This window comes from Phocoena sinus, chromosome 1 (assembly GCF_008692025.1).
Source record: "Phocoena sinus isolate mPhoSin1 chromosome 1, mPhoSin1.pri, whole genome shotgun sequence".
NCBI lineage: Eukaryota > Metazoa > Chordata > Mammalia > Artiodactyla > Phocoenidae > Phocoena > Phocoena sinus.
In genome coordinates this window covers 83,849,374-83,866,655 of record NC_045763.1, presented here as the reverse complement: position 1 = coordinate 83,866,655, position 17,282 = coordinate 83,849,374, and the positions used below count along the sequence as shown (strand labels likewise).

Sequence of the window (17,282 nt, the reverse complement as noted above, 5' to 3'; positions counted from 1 at the left end):
ATATCAGCTTGAATGGACTTTTACTCAAGGTTCACCATGACTTTGACATGTTTTGGATTGGAGTGAAAGATACTGTTAACGAGCTAAAGAAAATTAACCCATTTCAAAGTTAATTTTTTGTTATTTATTTATTTATTTTTAATCACAATGTCTGACATTGTGGGTTCCTCCTGGCATTTTAAGAGGATGTGTGAAACTCCTGTTACAAAACTCCCTCTGGGCTCAGCAAAGGTTGCCAAATCAGCCAGCTGGGAGGCCCTTCCAGCCACTGCCGGAACTTCACAGTCCCGCAGGTCAGAGGTTGGCAAAGCCTTGCTCGGGGCTTGTCCTGGGAATGCCAACTTGGCCTTCTGAGGGAGCTGTGTTTTCCAGCTATGGTAGGAAACTCTGCTCCGCCTTCTTTTCCCCTCCTTTCCTGCCTTTCCTGATTCCCATGTCTCACCAGGAGAGTAACAGTGGCTTCTGGTTGGTGCAGGGTGTTCAACCAGAGAAGAAAGGGCCTTGGAAAAGACGGAACCCGTAACAGAGGAAATGGAGGACCCAGAACACCCAGCAGGAATAAATGGTAAAAACCTCAATAAAGAATGCAGAACAGAGGCAAGGAAAAGGCTCAGAACACTGCACAGAGCCAGAGTAAAACACCTCGTGACTGGGGTGAAATGGAACCCAGGAAACTGACTGTCTCTGTTGACAAGGGTTAAACCTAATACCTTCTCAAGGGTCCAGCTGCACATGTGCGGAATGAATGGTCCAGCCAGACATTAACGCATATTTCCTGGAGAAAGCAAATCCAAAGTATGTGGTGTGTTTGTGCCCTTGTTAGGCAAACCCCAAGTGAATTGCACAAATGTGCTGACTTCCGAGGATTTAGCAAGAACAATAACTTGGGTCACTAGGTCTTAAAGCGGATATGAGCTATAAGGAAAGACAGAAATAAATGCTCCTGTGCACAGGGGGAAAGAGACTAAAGGAGCTGACTACATTTCATTCGTGGTTTACAAACCTAGAAGTCCATTCATTCAAGCCATCAAAAGACTTTCCTGACCGTGCAAGTTACCTAATAATTCCTCAACCCATGGACTAAGTTTGCAAGTGTTCCCCTGGCCTTTGCCTCCCTTACCTTCCCTCTTGAACCAGTTCTGTACTTCCCCCCCCGCACCATGTTCTCTATTCTTTAAGCATATGAATTTCTCTGTGGATAGTAAATGCTCTTGCTATCCTCACCCTGGGTTTAGAGAGGCAGCATGGCCTCTGGACTTCACCTGATGTTGCATGAGAGGGTCCAGCCTCCATGCCTCTGGTCCATCCCAGGTGCCATTTCACAAAGCTGAGGTCAGAGACCTGTGGCTCCTGTGGTTTCCAGTGAGCAGAACTTGTGGGAAGACCCTCCTCCGAAACTGTAATTCCAAGACCAAAATCAGGGGGTTGGGGGCTGGTCCCACCTCAGTTTTAGGCGAGACCAGGAAGCACAGAGAGAAGAAGCAATGGGATTTTTTTTTTTTTTTTTGGGCAGGGGAGTAAGTGCTCAGAACTACAATATTAAGATGACAAATTAAGTGACGCTGTATAGAGTGAACTAAAGCAGGGAGAGACTGGAGGACAGGCAGAAGTGAACACCAAGTGGACCTCACACCGTAGGGGGGTGTGGAAGTCGAAACGTTGAGGGACAGAGTTTGAGGGACAAGAGTGAAGAAGAGTAGACTGTCCCACCCTAACTGGAGAAACTCTGGAGTTCTGAGGAGCAGGAATTCAGTTTCAGTCAGAGTTGGCTCAAAGATGTGAGCCAAGGTGACCAGGAGAACGGCAGCTCCAAGAATGAACATAGGACAGTCTGAAGGAAAATGTTGTTTGGGGAAGAAAATGAGGAGCCTGAGCTCTTACAAGAAATCCATGAGGAAATGCCCAGCAGACTATCCGAAATGAGGACCTGGGATTGAAGGCTGAGCTTAGGGCTAACTCTCCATACAGACAGTGAGTGCAGTCTGGGTTTGAATCCCAGCTCTGCCACTCATAAGCCATGTGACCTTGATGGAACTCTTGATGTCTCTTGTGTCTTAGGTGTCCTCAGTAATAGAAATGGGCACAGTAATATCTATTCCCCTAGGGCTGTAGTAAGGGTGAAATGAGGAAATCCATATAAGGCACTTGAAATGCCTGGTTGGCCACTATTATTACCATTATTACTCTGTAGTCATCCTTACAAAGGTCATAGCTAAAGCCATGGGGGCAGAAGACAATAGTCTGAAGAAAGAACCTTGGGAAATGTGTACACTAAGGCATTGTTACATCATGTTCATTTTTTCCAACTAGACTGCTTCTTTGAACGTGAGCTCCCAGGCTTGGTTCCCGGGGTGTGTGTGAAGAATCTGGTAAAGATCTTTGAGCACCATGGCAGGCCAGCTGTGGACCATCTTAACATCACCTTCTATGAAAACCAGATCACCGCATTTCTCGGTCACAATGGAGCAGGGAAAACCACGACCTTGTGAGTCTCCAGTCATTTTCTGGCTCTCTTCTTCCTCTTTTAGCTTCAGTCTGTTCTTTCCCATTGAGTTTTAGGGACAAAAATATGCCAATATTTGTGTCCCAGGAAGGTGTTAAGTACAATGCAGTTTTCAAAGCTTATTCTCATATATTGTTTTATTTGATCCTCACATGAAATTGGAGACAGAGGTGGAGTAGTAAGTTTATTGCCCCCTTTGTGCCAGGGAAATGGACATCCAGAGAGCTGAAGTGACTTTCCCAAGGTCACCAAGTTGTAATGGTTCCCTGGGGGCAAGAGCCAGGTCCTCCCAAAATTGTCTCTTGTCTTTGATGCTGCGACCCGGCCTCCCTACCCCCAGCCTCCCCCGCGTTACCGTCATGATGGTGGTGATAAAGTCGTGGCCACCACCATCACATGCCCTCTGTCTGTAGAGCGCTATTTACTTTCAGAGAGCATTCCTTTTCCTACCTATGAGGGTTGGTGGTAGTTCTGGAGAAAGTTAAAAGGGGCTGTGGGCTAACTGCCTGGCAATTGAAAACTAAGTTCAGGGAAGATGAAGGCTCTGCATGGACTCCTCAGGTCAGGAAGCTCCCCTCACTTTTCTAAGGGCCCTGAGTGTCATCTGCTGCGAAGGAAAACAGGGCCAGCTAAGGTTTCCCGAGGAGCAGCAGGGCAGGGAACCCATATGAACGCAGTCGTCAGGTCCTCTGGCTTCTTAGAGAGCCCCAGGAAGGAACAGCTGTGTACACCCTGCATTGGAATGTTCTCTGAGGGCGGTTCAGTGTGAATGGAATGTGGGGCTGGTGCCATTATACTTGGTTCTGTTTCCCTCTAGTGGTTGATCAACAGGCCAGTTCAGAGAGCCTGAGATTGTATCTGGCTCAGGGACAGAGCTGGGAGGGTTAGCTGATTTCTCTCCTTGTTAACTAATATGGTCAGAGAGCCCCAAGCCCTGTTCAGGACCCCAAAGGCAAACACATTACTTCACGAATGTGAAATGCAATGTCCCCTGGTGGCCAGAACACAACGTTTAGTAAAAGTAATATAATATTTTTGAGTCTTCCTTTATTCTGGCATTGTTCTAAGTGCTTTACAGGTATTAACTATATTTAATCCTCCCAAAAAAACCCCATGAGGTGAGCGTCGTCATTTCCCATTTTACAAAATAAATCAACATTACTATTGGGCTTTTTATTATTTTGGACCCAAAATTATTGTGGTGATAATTCCCAGGCCTGGGTTCAATCAGTTAATCAACAAATACATGTTGAACGCTTGGGCTTCTCAATAAGACTTGCCTTTCGTAATGGTGACATCAGGCAAAACTTGGACCCATGGGCTGGATACCTTTAACTGAGCCCCCTACAGCGCCAGGAGCTGTGATGGCTGAGTTGGGGAGGGATCTCCGGCTGCAAGTGAGCATTCTACAGCTGGGAATCAGTGTACACCCATCAGTGCTTGCCTGAAACAACTAGGAAATAAGTGAAGCAGAGAAGGAAGGCGGATGTGCTCATCCTCCTAGGGGCCTGGACGCACACTGGTGCTAAGCCGCATACAGGAAACTGTTGGTTCCTGCAGCTGATGATGGTTGGGGTTTAATTGAGGGTCAGAATCACCGACCCTGGGGTGGAGGCTGCTGTCCCAAGACCTTCCTAAAGGCCAGCCTTTCAACCACTGACTCCTGCGTTTGGCAGGTCCATCCTGACGGGTCTGTTGCCACCGACATCCGGGACTGTGCTCATTAGGGGAAAGGACATTGAAACCAGCCTGGATGCTATCCGGCAGAGCCTTGGCATGTGTCCACAGCACAACATCCTGTTCCACCAGTAAGTAGAACAGGAACTGAGACCCTCCCCATGCCCTAACCTCACCTTGCCCTCCAACAACATGTTCTCTAGAGCGCAGCTGAGGGATGCCAGCTCTGGGGGCAGAAGGCAGTACTCTGCTTTGGCTTCCCCCACATTCGGGGTCCTTTGTCCTGCTTGCAACGAGACATGCATGTGACTGTGCCTCTGGCACTCAGAGCTGAGCTCTCCCTGCTCAGAAGAGTGGTGCTGCCTTCTCTCTGTCAGGGTGGCTGGTCCCGGGGCCCCTTGCTCAGTACTTGCCCAGAAGTCTGGTCCCTTTCAGGGACCAGAGAGGAGACCAGCCAGGCATTAAAAACTGACTTTTGAGGAAGCTTTTCAGTTGCTTTTTTCCCAAACTTTTGTTTCTTATCTAAAAAGTTATATACAGTCCTTGAAGCAAAGAAGGAGGGAAGACAGGAAGGAAGGAAATGTAGATTAAAACAAAAAATAAAAGTCACCTGTAATTTCACCAGCCATAGAAAACCACTGTTAACACCTTGATATATAATTTTTCTCTTATATATGTATAGATATACATATATACTTTAAAATTATAAAGGAGAATAAAACTCTGCATACCATTTTGTAACCTGTTTTTTTAAATGTGATTGCTTTTTTAAACCTAAGATATCATGAACATCTTTTCGTGCTATTACATATTCTTCTATGCGGTAAGTTTTAATGTGTACATACTATTCCGTTGTATAACGTGCTGTTTCAGCTGTCTTAGATATTTTGGCAGGGTTGGTATTTTCTTTCATTTTTCTATTATAAACAACACCACGATGAACATCATGATTGCTAAATCTTTGTGCTCATCTTTAATTATTTCTATGAGGTAAATTGCTAGAAGTGGAATTGCTGAGCACATTGCCTTTCCCATTGCCCCGTCCCCATAGCCTCACAGTGGCTGAACACATCCTATTCTACGCGCAGCTGAAAGGGAGGTCCTGGGAGGAGGCCCAGCTGGAGATGGAAGCCATGCTGGAGGACACAGGCCTCCACCACAAGAGGAATGAAGAAGCTCAGGACCTCTCAGGTGCTTGGTATTGGGAAAAGACAGGGCTTCAGATGGCATATCCATGGTTCCCCAGCGCACAGGGCCTTGTGCATTTGCATGTGTGAATGTGTGTGTACGTGTGTATATTCTTAGGCTTATAACAGGAGAGCTCCTAAGGGTTGGAACATTCTATAAAGTTATTCTGACCATCTAAGACCAGCCCACCTCTGGATTATTTCCCACATGAAATACTATCTTGCAGCAGCCTGGGCTGTATTTGCTCTGATGTTTATGTGTTTGAACTCAAAGGTGAGAACAGTCTTCAAATGGTCTGATCCTAGGAGGCAGGGATTTTCTTTCCTGCATTATGAGGCCTGTACCACTAGAGTTTTGAACACTGTGTGAATATCTAAGGAGGCAGCATCAAGCTGCTGCTGGATCTAAGGTGCCTTCCTTATGAGGTCAGCCCTGGGCCCTTCTCTTCCAATTGTCCACAGCTCCCGTGACCCTGCCGCCTTGTACCTCTAGGTGGCATGCAGAGGAAGCTGTCCGTTGCCATTGCCTTCGTGGGAGATGCCAAGGTGGTGGTTCTGGATGAGCCCACCTCTGGGGTGGATCCCTACTCGAGGCGCTCAATCTGGGACCTGCTCCTGAAATATCGCTCAGGTAATGGCCACTGTGCATCGCCTGTGCTCTCACTGAGGCTTTATGGGTGCTCTCCACTCACTCACACCTAGCATTTTGCAACTCAGTATAGTAAGGGCCACAGCTATATGCTCAGATGGGGCTTTATCACTGGCTTGGGGGAGTCTATAAGTTCTAGATGAAGCCTCCTGAGATACTTTACACAAGTACAAGCAGGGAGTTACTGATGAAGCAGGCTACTTCCCAAAATGCTCTAGAAAGTTCTCTCGACCTGCAGCCCTTCTGTCTGGAACAATGGGAGCAGCTCTAGTGAAATTCCCCCTTGGAAACCAGGTGTGAGGGCAGTGAGCCTGTGTTCAGTGCTGCAGAGGACTGCTGCAGATGGAGAGGTCTCAAAGTGTGACATCTCCTCTGTTGTGGCACGTGCAACCAGAGGTACAGATCCAGAAGAGACAGCAAGCAGAGGTGGTGCCCGTAAAAGTGGTGGTGTGGTTCAATCCTGCGGTCGATTTGCCTTCCTGGAATCCTCATTACCATTTTCTTTCAATGACATCTCCAGCTAGTATCAAAGAGTGTGTGTGTGTGTGTGTGTGTGTGTGTGTTCTTTGCAAAGATTATAAATGCAGTGCTTAATGACCCAGAGAATACACATATAGAACTCAAAAGATGCTGACTGACTGTAATAAACATGTCCCATATATGGTGATTTATTTGCATCAGGTCCTGTGTCTAATAAAGCAATAATCTGTGAAACAGTGCTTTACAATATGCAGGATGCTAAAAACGTTAGCTGTTTTCATTTTTATTCTAATATTCTAGACTTTATTGCAGAAAACTTGTTTTTATTTATTAACTCCCAATTTTTCCAACCCATATAATGGGAAGCTTGCCATACATCCTCTCCCATCCACACCTGGCCCAGGCCTGCCTGGTGATTCCCCTGACCCCTGCCCTTGCAGGCAGAACCATCATCATGTCCACTCACCACATGGACGAGGCCGACATCCTCGGGGACCGCATCGCCATCATAGCCCAGGGACGGCTCTACTGCTCCGGCACCCCGCTCTTCCTAAAGAACTGCTTTGGCACAGGCTTCTACTTAACCTTGGTGCGCAAGATGAAGACCATCCAGGGCCAAGGAGGAGGCTGTGAGGTTTGTGTCTGTCCAGGGAAAGAGCCTGTCCTGGGTGAGAAGGAACGCTCAGTGTGGTGCTGTCGTTCTGGACTTCTACCTAAATCAGACTCCAGCCGGCAGAACTGGCCTCTTTGTTTCTGGAACCATTTGTAGATTTTGATAAAAGGGCGTTTTGAACTCTCCTACAGAGATGCTTTACCCCAAATAAAACAACTAGTTTTAAACGACCTCTGATTATTATAGGCCTAAACTGCACATGTGGTTTGGTGCCACATAGAAGGGAGTGACTTATTCTGCAAGGTTACACTAATTAAAGGACAGTAGTTGTTTAAGTTCCTTTTTTCATTCCAACATTTATGTTCCCTAATTAAACCCAAATTTCATTGGTAAATGAAAGCTAAGAAAAAGATTCCCTGATAACTATAAGCTGAAAATGGTGAAGTGAAAAACTACCAACCAGCAGAGACCAACTCAGCATGTTAGGAGCCCCAGGTTCAAGTCTGGGCTGCAAGGTGAACAAACTGTGTCATCCTAGGCAAATTCCTTAATTCCTCATTGTTGTGGGGTATTTTCCACATAGAAAATGAAACTGATAATTGCCTCTCTGCTTCTTGGGGATGTGGTGAAGATAAGTGAGATAAAGTATTATAAATGTGCTTTGGGCTCATTGAGAAAGGCATTGCTCACATTCAAGTTGTTTTGTCATGCTTATTTTATTGTAGCATTATTTATGCCTCTGACCCCTGTAGTTTAAGTGTCTGGCTGCTTCTGGGTTTTCCAGTCCTGGATAGACTTCCACAGCCCAGCATGCATCCCTGGGGAGGGAGAAGCAGAATGTCTTGCACAGGCCAACCTATAGCTTTCACATAAGTAATGACAAGCCAAAGGGATCCTTCAAGGTTCTCTCTGTACCTGATTCACACACTCTGCAGAACAAAATCAAACAGCCACAGCTTCAAAATGTTCAGATGAAGTGATAGATTAAAACAGTGAAGAAAAATGTGTTGACTACACTTGGCGTGAGAAACAAAGCATGGTGGTGACTTCCGTGAGCATCAGGGAGATGCTATAGAAGTGACTGACGTCCATCTGTCGTAGGGGACCTGCAGCTGTGCGTCTAAGGGTTTCTCCATCAGGTGTCCATCCTGCGTCGATGAGATAACTCCAGAACAAGTCTTGGACGGTAAGGACTCAGGCAGACTGTACCTCAGTTCTTGTCTGGCGATCATCTCTGGGTATTGTTGGGTGTGTCTGGCTGTCGTGCATTTCAGTGGGAGCCAATAGAACACTCTGTGTGTTTCTCAAGCCCACAGTCATGCAATTGCTCATCTTCTTCTTTGAGTTTTTTCTCCTCCTCCGTTCCCAAAGGGATGTTAAAGTCATGGACCTACAGGCCCTCTCCTTTTAATGGCGAATCCAGTCTTTGTTCACTCCTTGCCCTTGTCCATAGTAAGCCTCCACTCCTGGGGTCCTCCTGCCTGGCTCCAAGCCACATTCCTCAGTGTCTGGAGAAAAGGGGTTCTAAAGGTGCCAGCTGGAGCCCTACAGTGGAGCCATGGCGATGCACAGCCCTCATCGTGCACTTTTCCAGAGAGTCAGTTTGCACGGTGTAGATGCCAAATCTGAGGAATATTGCACATCCCTGTTACACTCCCAACTTTCCTCTCAGTTTCCAAGTTTTCCAGTTGGTTCTTGCTTGGATTAGAGTGTGTCAAACCTCATAAGGGGTGCCTCCACTCCAGGAAGATGCCAAAGAGAGGCTCTCGCTGTAGAAGCACTCATGGTGCAGGACCTGACCTCCTGCCCTAGAGTGCTTGTCAACAGCTCTTTCCATTCTCCTTGAGTGCTTGCCTCTCATCCTTTCCCCGGGGCGTCTTCACAATTTGAATACCACACTTCCCATATTCCTAACTATGAGCAAAACTAAACCTAGGTACTGATCCAAGTTAATGAAGGGGGAAAATAGCTGCTTATCAAAGAAAAGACAAAGTTTCCTACTTAGCACGAATATTTTTCTAACTAAAATCTGGTGAAACAAGAAAACGAGGCAATATTTATGCACCACGCTTAAAAGCTGAGGCAAAATGCCCAGAGGTGCATCATATTTACTCTCCCACCCTCTCTTTGCACTGACACAACCTGTGGTGAACGTGAACACATCTTTTTAGAACATTTCTGTGTCTTTTTCCTAGTCTGCCTTGCCATGGGCCCCTCCCTGCTTTCTGAATAATTTTTTTAAAAGAATACATTTAATTACTGTGTGTGCCAAAGTTAAGGTGGAAACAGAGCCTGCTGGCTGAGGTGAATTTTTTAAATATTACTTTATTTCTAAATAAAAGTTTATTTTCTTTGAATAGAAGAGAGATGCTGTGAAGGGTGGGAAGCACAGTAAGTAGTTATACCCGAAATAAGAGAAGATCATTTCAATCCCCATTAGCTCCTTGGAAGGCTTTTCACACACACACACCCACATACCACACACACTCGCAGACCTCCCTGCCAGACGCTGAAAGCCCTACTGCCCTGAAGGACTGCTGCTGGAAAGGCTGACACACACGTCTAAGACACAATTCCTGGGAATCCAGCAGCTTCAGGTTCGATTTCCTTCCTAAGAGAACAATGAACGTGACCCCTAGAGAGCTGTTAGGGCAGAGCTGCTTCCTCCCGTGAGGAGCCCTCTGGCCCCAGCATGAAGTCATCTCAGAGCTGAAGACAATTGAGTCTAATTTGCATATTTGACTTAAAACAAGAAGGATTTGGGTTGAAAGCTATGAAATCCCTCCACATGAGTCATTTCTAAAACAAAGAAGGAAAAGAACTCATTGGGTGATCCTGACTCTGAGAGGATGGCTTGCAGAAACACACAAGACCTGGGCTCTGAGTCCCCAGAATCCCTTCCCCTTTGACCTGCCTCTCAAGACAGTGTGCTAGGGAATTGTCTCTTTAAATGCATGCTTTAAATTTTTTAATCAGATTTTTAATTTTAAAGTAACACATGCTCATGCATAAAATTCAATTCTGATGGTATGAGTGTATCAGGTGAATACTTGATACTGGACACTTCCCCGCACCCCATGCTGTGCTTCCTGTACTCCATCCCATGGTCCATTTCCACAGCTTCTCAACCCCCTTCTGCATTTCCTGTGAGCTGGGGATTAAGGGTTTTGTTTGTTTGAGGAGGCAGATGCAATCCCAGGGGAAATGGTGCAGGCCTCCCAAAAGTTAGACCAGGCCTGGGTGTGTGATTTAGGAAGGGGAGTTCTCACCCAGCTTGGTCACCAAGACCGAGTGTGCATATTGGGCAAGTCCCCTATACCTTGGGCCAGACCAAAAAATGAAAGCAGTTTTGACTCTCAGGCTTGTGGTGATTAAGAATGAACAACGTTGATGACAGGAGCTTTCTTACTTGAGATGATGTTCATGATAACAATAGCAGCTAACACTCATCTATGGGCCAGGCACATCATTCTCAGTGTTTAATGCATATTAACGCATCCAAGCCTCACAAATCACAATAAAGTGGGTGCCATTATTTTCCCCTTTACGCAGATGAAGAAACAAGGGTATGACCTGCCTAATGTTGCATAGCTTGTAAAGAACAGAACATTTGATTGAACAGAGGAGAAAACTGGTACAGGAGTGTTACATGAGCTCCCCAGGGTTACACCACTAGTTGGGGGGTGGGGTGTTGGCTTCCATCTCCATCTCCCTTTCAGTGCTCGTCACAGGGCCAACTAAGCTAAAAACAGACATGATGGAGCGCTATTCCTCTGCAAGAATCACTACCGAGAAAGGAAATGCCCTTTTCTCAAATGAGAGGCAGAAGAAAGTAGGGAACCTGGGCAAGTTCACAGTCTTCCAGGTTCTGGAAAACACAGTTGATGTCAGCCTTTCTTCTTGTCTTAGGGGATGTGAATGAGCTGATGGATATGGTTTGCCACCATGTTCCGGAGGCGAAGCTGGTGGAATGTGTTGGTCAAGAGCTCATCTTCCTTCTTCCAAATAAGAATTTCAAGCAGAGGGCATATGCCAGCCTTTTCAGAGAGCTGGAGGAGACCCTGGGTGACCTGGGGCTCAGCAGTTTTGGAATTTCTGACACTCCCCTGGAAGAGGTAAGGCAGAGATTCCAGGTGGTTGCTGTCAGGTACCAGAAGAGGTGGTTCTTCACCAGAGTCTAACACAAAAGTCTAGAAGGGAAATTCTGTAAAGGCAAAAAGCCATAATTCCTCACCCAAGCGTAGCAACTATCTTCATTTTTGGCTTATTTCCTCCTGCCTTTGTCCATACGCACACATATTTTACATAGTTATGGTCACCGTATACATACACTTTTGTATTTATAGAAGACTATGTTCTTAGACAAAGAGTCGTAATGTATTTTCTTCCTATGATGAAGCAATCCCCAACAAAATTGAGCTTGGGTTAGATTTTTCTGAGAGTGGGAATGCCCAAACCAAATTCTCTCTTTTTTCCTTCTTGACAGATTTTTCTGAAGGTCACGGAGGATTGTGAGTCAGGACCTCTGTTTGCTGGTATGGCGCCCGAGTGTGGAGTTTGTTCCCTTACCACACCTACGAGCTCTATCTTGAAAGCCTAAGGAAAAGTGCATAAAACAACAAAGCAGGGAAACACTCCTCCATTGCCTTCATCTGACCCCAAAATAACAGGCATTTTGCACTCTCAGTTCCTTTGATTGACAAAGGAAAGACAAATGGAATTAGATCTGGGTGGGAAGACTCTAGACGAAATCAGGATTCTTAAGGAGGTCAGGCTGGGAGCTTCACCATCCCCAAGCTTCTCACTCTTCCTGGTCTCCTGTTCCTGCCACATCACCATCCTCATCTCCTAGTCTTATCTCTGCCAGGCCTCTGATCCACTCCTGCTTGCATGACTGACAGCTCACAGAGTTCTTAGAGATAATGGTGACAGTAAATACAACCCAGATGCCAGCTAGGACCTCCTGGCCTCTTTGAGATGGAGATAAAATTATTCTGAGCCCTCATTTAGTGCACTGTGGAGCTTTGAAACTGTGGGGACCGTAATTGCTGTGGATTCTGGGGGTTTCTCTTCCATATGTGTGAGCCCGGCCACCAACCATCCCCTTCCGTGATTTCTACCAAATCTCAGAGCCACACAAAGCACTCATGAGTGCAGTGGATTTTACTGTGGAGGGTGGAGGTTGGGGAGATGGACATGCAGGAGAGCTTACCTGCCGCAACACAGGCCACTTCTGATAGAACAACAGGCATCCACCCACTCTGATAAAATGCTCTCCCTGGCTTCTCCCTTCCCATTCCATTTTCCTCTCTTCTGGTCAGAGGCAAAGCTGTGAGGCAATTCTCATTTGCTGTCTTGGGCACCTGCCATTGGTGCCCAATGGTGATATGTTACACTTTCTACCCAGTGTAACATATCACAGTATTTTCGTGTGCAAAGACTGTTTCCTCTTTGTTAGTTTCCGGTGCTAGCTCTATGTCACGGTTTTCATCTTGCTTTGTAAGTGATCCCAGCTATGCCTAGAATTAACAGTAGTCAAATATATCAGTCCACACATGTGCCATGACCCAGTTAGGTTGTGTGGCAGCCAGAAGAGGTGGCCATCCAGGCAGAGTGGGGAGAAAGGTGCAGTGCTCTGGAGGGGGTGGGAGCAGCTCACCACAGGGCCCAGGTCTTCTTTCCAGCTTTGTAGACACAGGAATTAAATTCCCTCAGCTCACCGAAGGGCAAAAACTTACATTAACCAAAACCAGAATGAAAACATGCTAATTTATATTAGAAGCTATGATGGATTCAAGAATCAGGGCCTTTAATCTGCACAGAATGCTCCTTCTTAATAATTAGGTCCTGGGACTTCCCTGGTGGTGCAGTGGTTAAGAATCTGCCTGCCAGTGAAGGGAACACGGGTTCAATCCCTGGTCCAGGAAGATCCCACATGCTGTGGAGCAACTAAGCCTGTGCACCACAACTACTGAGTCTGTGTGCCGCAACTACTGAAGCCCACACACCTAGAGCCCATGCTCCGCAACAAGAGAAGCCGCTGCAAAGGGAAGCCCGCGCACCGCAATGAAGAGTAGCCCCGATTGCCGCAACTAGAGAAAGCCTGCGCGCAGCAACGAAGACCCAACACAGCCAATAAATAAATAATTAGGTCCTTTTAGAAGAATAAATTACACATCAGAAGACTGGTCATTCTGGACACAGAATGTTCGAAAGAGACAGTCAAGGGTAGGGGTTAAGAGCATAGCCTCTAGAGTGAAGCAGACCAAACATCAAACCTGAACTCTAATTTGCTAATTGAGTGGCTTTGGGTAAATACTTAGCCTCTTTTTTTGTTTATGAGAACTCTTTAAGATTCAATCCCTTAACAACTTCTATGTATAACATGCTGCAGTGTTAATTAATTTTATCATGTTGTACATTACATCCCTAGTACTTATTAATACTTAGTTTCTTTGTACCTCAGTTTCCTCATATGCAAAATGGGGATGATAATAGTATCCACCTTTTAAGGTTATTAAGAGATTGAAATGAGCTAAAACGTACCAAGTCCTAACACAGTATGCAGTTTCTGGTTATGATCCAACAGGACCCTAATCTCAACACTTACAAATATCTCTTACGTCAAACTCAGCCCTGATTTATACTTTACAAAGGGCTAAGTATCCGTTGTTTTATTTGATTGTCACTATAACCTCGTGAGGCTGAGTAGGGCAGGGATTGACCCCATCTGGGGAAACTGAGCTCATGTAAGTTGGATGACTTGCCTTAAAGTCACACAGGCTTTTGAGTCTTATTATTCCCTGGTCTCCGCTCTCAAATCTAGGACCCTCAATTATACACTCCCACTGTCTCCCACTTTTCAGGTGGCTAATTGTATTTGTTTTGAATAGGCTCCGTTTTAGAGGATGGCATTTTTCTGATCTTGTCTTCAGAGTCTGAAGGAGCCTGTGGCTGTCTATGGAGTCATACATTACATGGTACCAAGAGGGTCCAAGCCATTTCTGAAGGGTGGCTCACTGCCAGTGGCCTCTGGAGGGCAGCAGAAAGCCAGAGACAAACAGACCTGAAGCCCTCAACTCTGGTCTGGACCGTGGACTCCAGTCTGGATGGGGCATTAGGGAGAGAGCAAAGCTCAGAGGATAGACACGAGGACAGGCAGCAGCAATCCTACCAGAGGGAGGGCCATCCACAACAGACATCAAATCTGAGCCCAGATCAAGAGAAAGGACGTGGAGATGGGACTCTGGTGCCAGGTAGTCAGTGAGGCTGCAGAAGTTCTCCACCCTCTGAGTAGCAGGCCTGGTACACTGAACGTGCCTGTGAACATTAGCTGAAAGGATGACTCAGCTGACCCAGATCCCTTTGCAGCTGCCCTTGTCCTGGGAGACTTGAGGAGAAAGCAGCTAGGGGCAACTAGCCATCCTCTAGGCCCTCTATGTCCAACAACATATTGTGCAAATAAATATTAATCAGTGATGATAAACTATAGCTTCAACATAACAGATGACTTACAATGGTTTATAAAACACATTCACGTGTGTTAGCTCATTTAATCTTCATAAAAACCTTTTTCTTGTTTTCATTTTACAGATGAGAAAACTCAGATTCAGACAGGTTGAGTCACTTAGCCAAATTTGAACATCTAGTAAGAGTCAGGATTCAAACCCAGGTCTCCTAACTCCTAGTTCATTGCTCTTTCCACTACTTCTCGGTGACCTCTAAAAATTTAGAAAGAACCAAATCAACTGTGACTTTTACTTTTTCTGTGTACACAGGTTATACATGAATATATTTTGTTGTTAAATTCAAATAATACAAAAAACACTAACCCTTCCCACTTCATCCCATGCCCTTATCCAGCTCTGCCCCTGAAGCCGTAACCTCTTTTAACAATTGACAGGTATTCTTTCAGAGCTTTGCACATGTGTACACATTGTGGCTGTATGTGTATACATAAAATGTTTCTTTGCATATGATAAATATGCCAACACAAATATGGTCTTATTACACATATTGTTCTGCACCTTTGTTTTTTGGGTTTTTTTACTTACATGTGTCAGACCTCTCTGTCTTGTTCCCTTGAACTACTGTAGAGGATTTTAAGCAATTTCAGGCAATTCTGTCTACGGATGATTTATATCAGAAAATAGAATTTTCAAAAGTTTATTAACCTTCCTGGCCTGATATTTTGTCGCTGACTTAAATGAAGGGAAAATTGACACAGTAAGAAAACAATGATCTTGTGAATGTTTTTATAAACTATTAATTCCATCTCCCAAACCAGGCGGCACTCAGCAGAAAAGAGAAAACGTCAGTCTTCGACACCCCTGTTTGGGTTCTAGCAGGAAGGCCAGACAGACTCCACAGGGCTCCCACGACCACCCCACGGAGCCCGCTGCACCCCCGGAGCAGGATGGGCACAGCCAACTTAACACGGGAGTGCAGCTGGCCCTCCAGCACGTGCAGGCGCTGCTGGTCAAGCGGTTCCACCACACTGTCCGCAGCTACAAGGACTTCCTGGCCCAGGTATTACTGCAGTCTTTGGCTGTGCTTGTTTGCCGGTGGCCACGCCTACCAGACCTCTCCCAGCCTCCCCGTCCTCTCAGGTTTTCTGGTGCACATGGGATCAGACACGGCGATGAGCACCTTCTTTGGGTTCTGTCAGCTTTGTTTCCTCCCTGTCAACCTTTGTTTCTTTTTGGTAACACAAAGCTTCTTTGTAAGTACTCTACCTCACTTAGCAGAGAAAATAGAATAAGAGTGGATATGTTAATATTGCTTTTATTTTTATAGGGGAGGGTGAAGTCATGTTTTCATTCATTGTTTTGCAGTGACCTTACATATCAAGGTCATTGTCCGCTTTTTCTTTTTATACTTTTTGTTCAGAAACAGAAACTCTGGTTCACCTCTGGCTGAGCATTGGCCTACTTCAGGGTTCAGTGTTGACCTGCTTCAACCACCCTTCAAAGGTTACCAGAACATTCTGTGTTCCCCTTCACAACCTGCCTTTGCACATCCTCCCATCATGTTCCCCAGAAGACTGACCTTCTCCATCAGGGCCCAGTTATGAGGCTGCTGGATAAATGTTTAAAAGGGAGTGTGTGTGTGTATGTGTGTGTATGTGTGTGTGTGTAACATACCACATACCACAGCCCAAGTTACCATGTTTATTTTCCCACAGATTGTGCTCCCGGCCACTTTTGTGTTTCTGGCTCTGATGCTTTCCATCATCATCCCTCCTTTTGGCGAATATCCTGCTTTGACCCTTCACCCCTGGATATATGGGCAGCAGTATACCTTCTTCAGGTGCGTAGACTCATCCTCAGATGTCATCATCCACCTCCTTGGGTTGTGGGGCTCCTGGGTCACCTGCTGCTTGGTGCGGCCCTGACCTTCCCACTCTCTGGGACAGTCACCAGCATGATGGTGGTCCTCAGGCTGCCCTCAGAAAGGAAATTAATGAGTCTGCCACTTGGGAAAGGTGACCCCCAAGTGGACATGCAAGACTGCCAGGAGGAAGGAAAGAGAATGCAAAGGTTGGGTGAGTGGGTTGAAGCTCCATTTTTTGAAGTGCAGACCTGATATGGAATCAGACCACTGGGGTGTTCAGATAGCCTACCCCTCTTCTCAGGAGACCTATAGCTACCTCAAGGCAGAATCCTTTGCCTTGTTTACATGCCAGGCATGTAGTAGCCATTCAACAGACATTTGCTGTGTTGCATGTTGGCTGCTTTGTCCCTCTGTCCCAGTCACATGCCCATCGAGTAAGCCCCTCTCACTCTGTCTAGCATGGACCAGCCGGACAGCGAGCGGCTCATGGTGCTTGCAGATGTCCTCGTGAATAAGCCAGGCTTTGGCAACCGCTGCCTGAAGGAAGAGTGGCTTCCGTAAGTCCCTGCGCACCCCTGCCCTAACACCAGCAGCTGCCCTGGGAGACCCTGATGGTGGGGGCCTGGGATGGCAGGGTTGGGAGAGGCCCCATCTCAGTCCTGCTCTGTATTACACGAACACTACCATACCCCTGAGCAGCACTCACCGGCCTCTCCATCAACACCTCTGTGCAAGGGTGTTCACTGCCCCTCAGGAAGCGCCTGCACCACAGGACAGCTCTGTATTTCTATAATTCTCCATATAAAAGTACCATACTGAGTTGACATATGCTACTCACAA

At 46.3% G+C, this 17,282-nt stretch overlaps 1 protein-coding gene across 1 annotated transcript in view; it reads left to right on the top strand.

Annotated features, from left to right (window-relative positions):
- Positions 1-17,282, top strand: part of ABCA4 (ATP binding cassette subfamily A member 4) — a 111,360-nt gene that overhangs the window by 56,642 nt on the left and 37,436 nt on the right. Inside the window, exons 13-24 of the mRNA XM_032652012.1 lie at positions 476-565; positions 2,311-2,485; positions 4,180-4,311; positions 5,232-5,371; positions 5,861-5,998; positions 6,937-7,130; positions 8,211-8,295; positions 11,019-11,224; positions 11,596-11,644; positions 15,397-15,638; positions 16,294-16,418; positions 16,901-16,999. Of these exons, the coding sequence (XP_032507903.1) occupies positions 476-565; positions 2,311-2,485; positions 4,180-4,311; positions 5,232-5,371; positions 5,861-5,998; positions 6,937-7,130; positions 8,211-8,295; positions 11,019-11,224; positions 11,596-11,644; positions 15,397-15,638; positions 16,294-16,418; positions 16,901-16,999 (1,675 nt within the window). The remainder of the gene's footprint in view (positions 1-475; positions 566-2,310; positions 2,486-4,179; positions 4,312-5,231; positions 5,372-5,860; positions 5,999-6,936; positions 7,131-8,210; positions 8,296-11,018; positions 11,225-11,595; positions 11,645-15,396; positions 15,639-16,293; positions 16,419-16,900; positions 17,000-17,282) is intronic.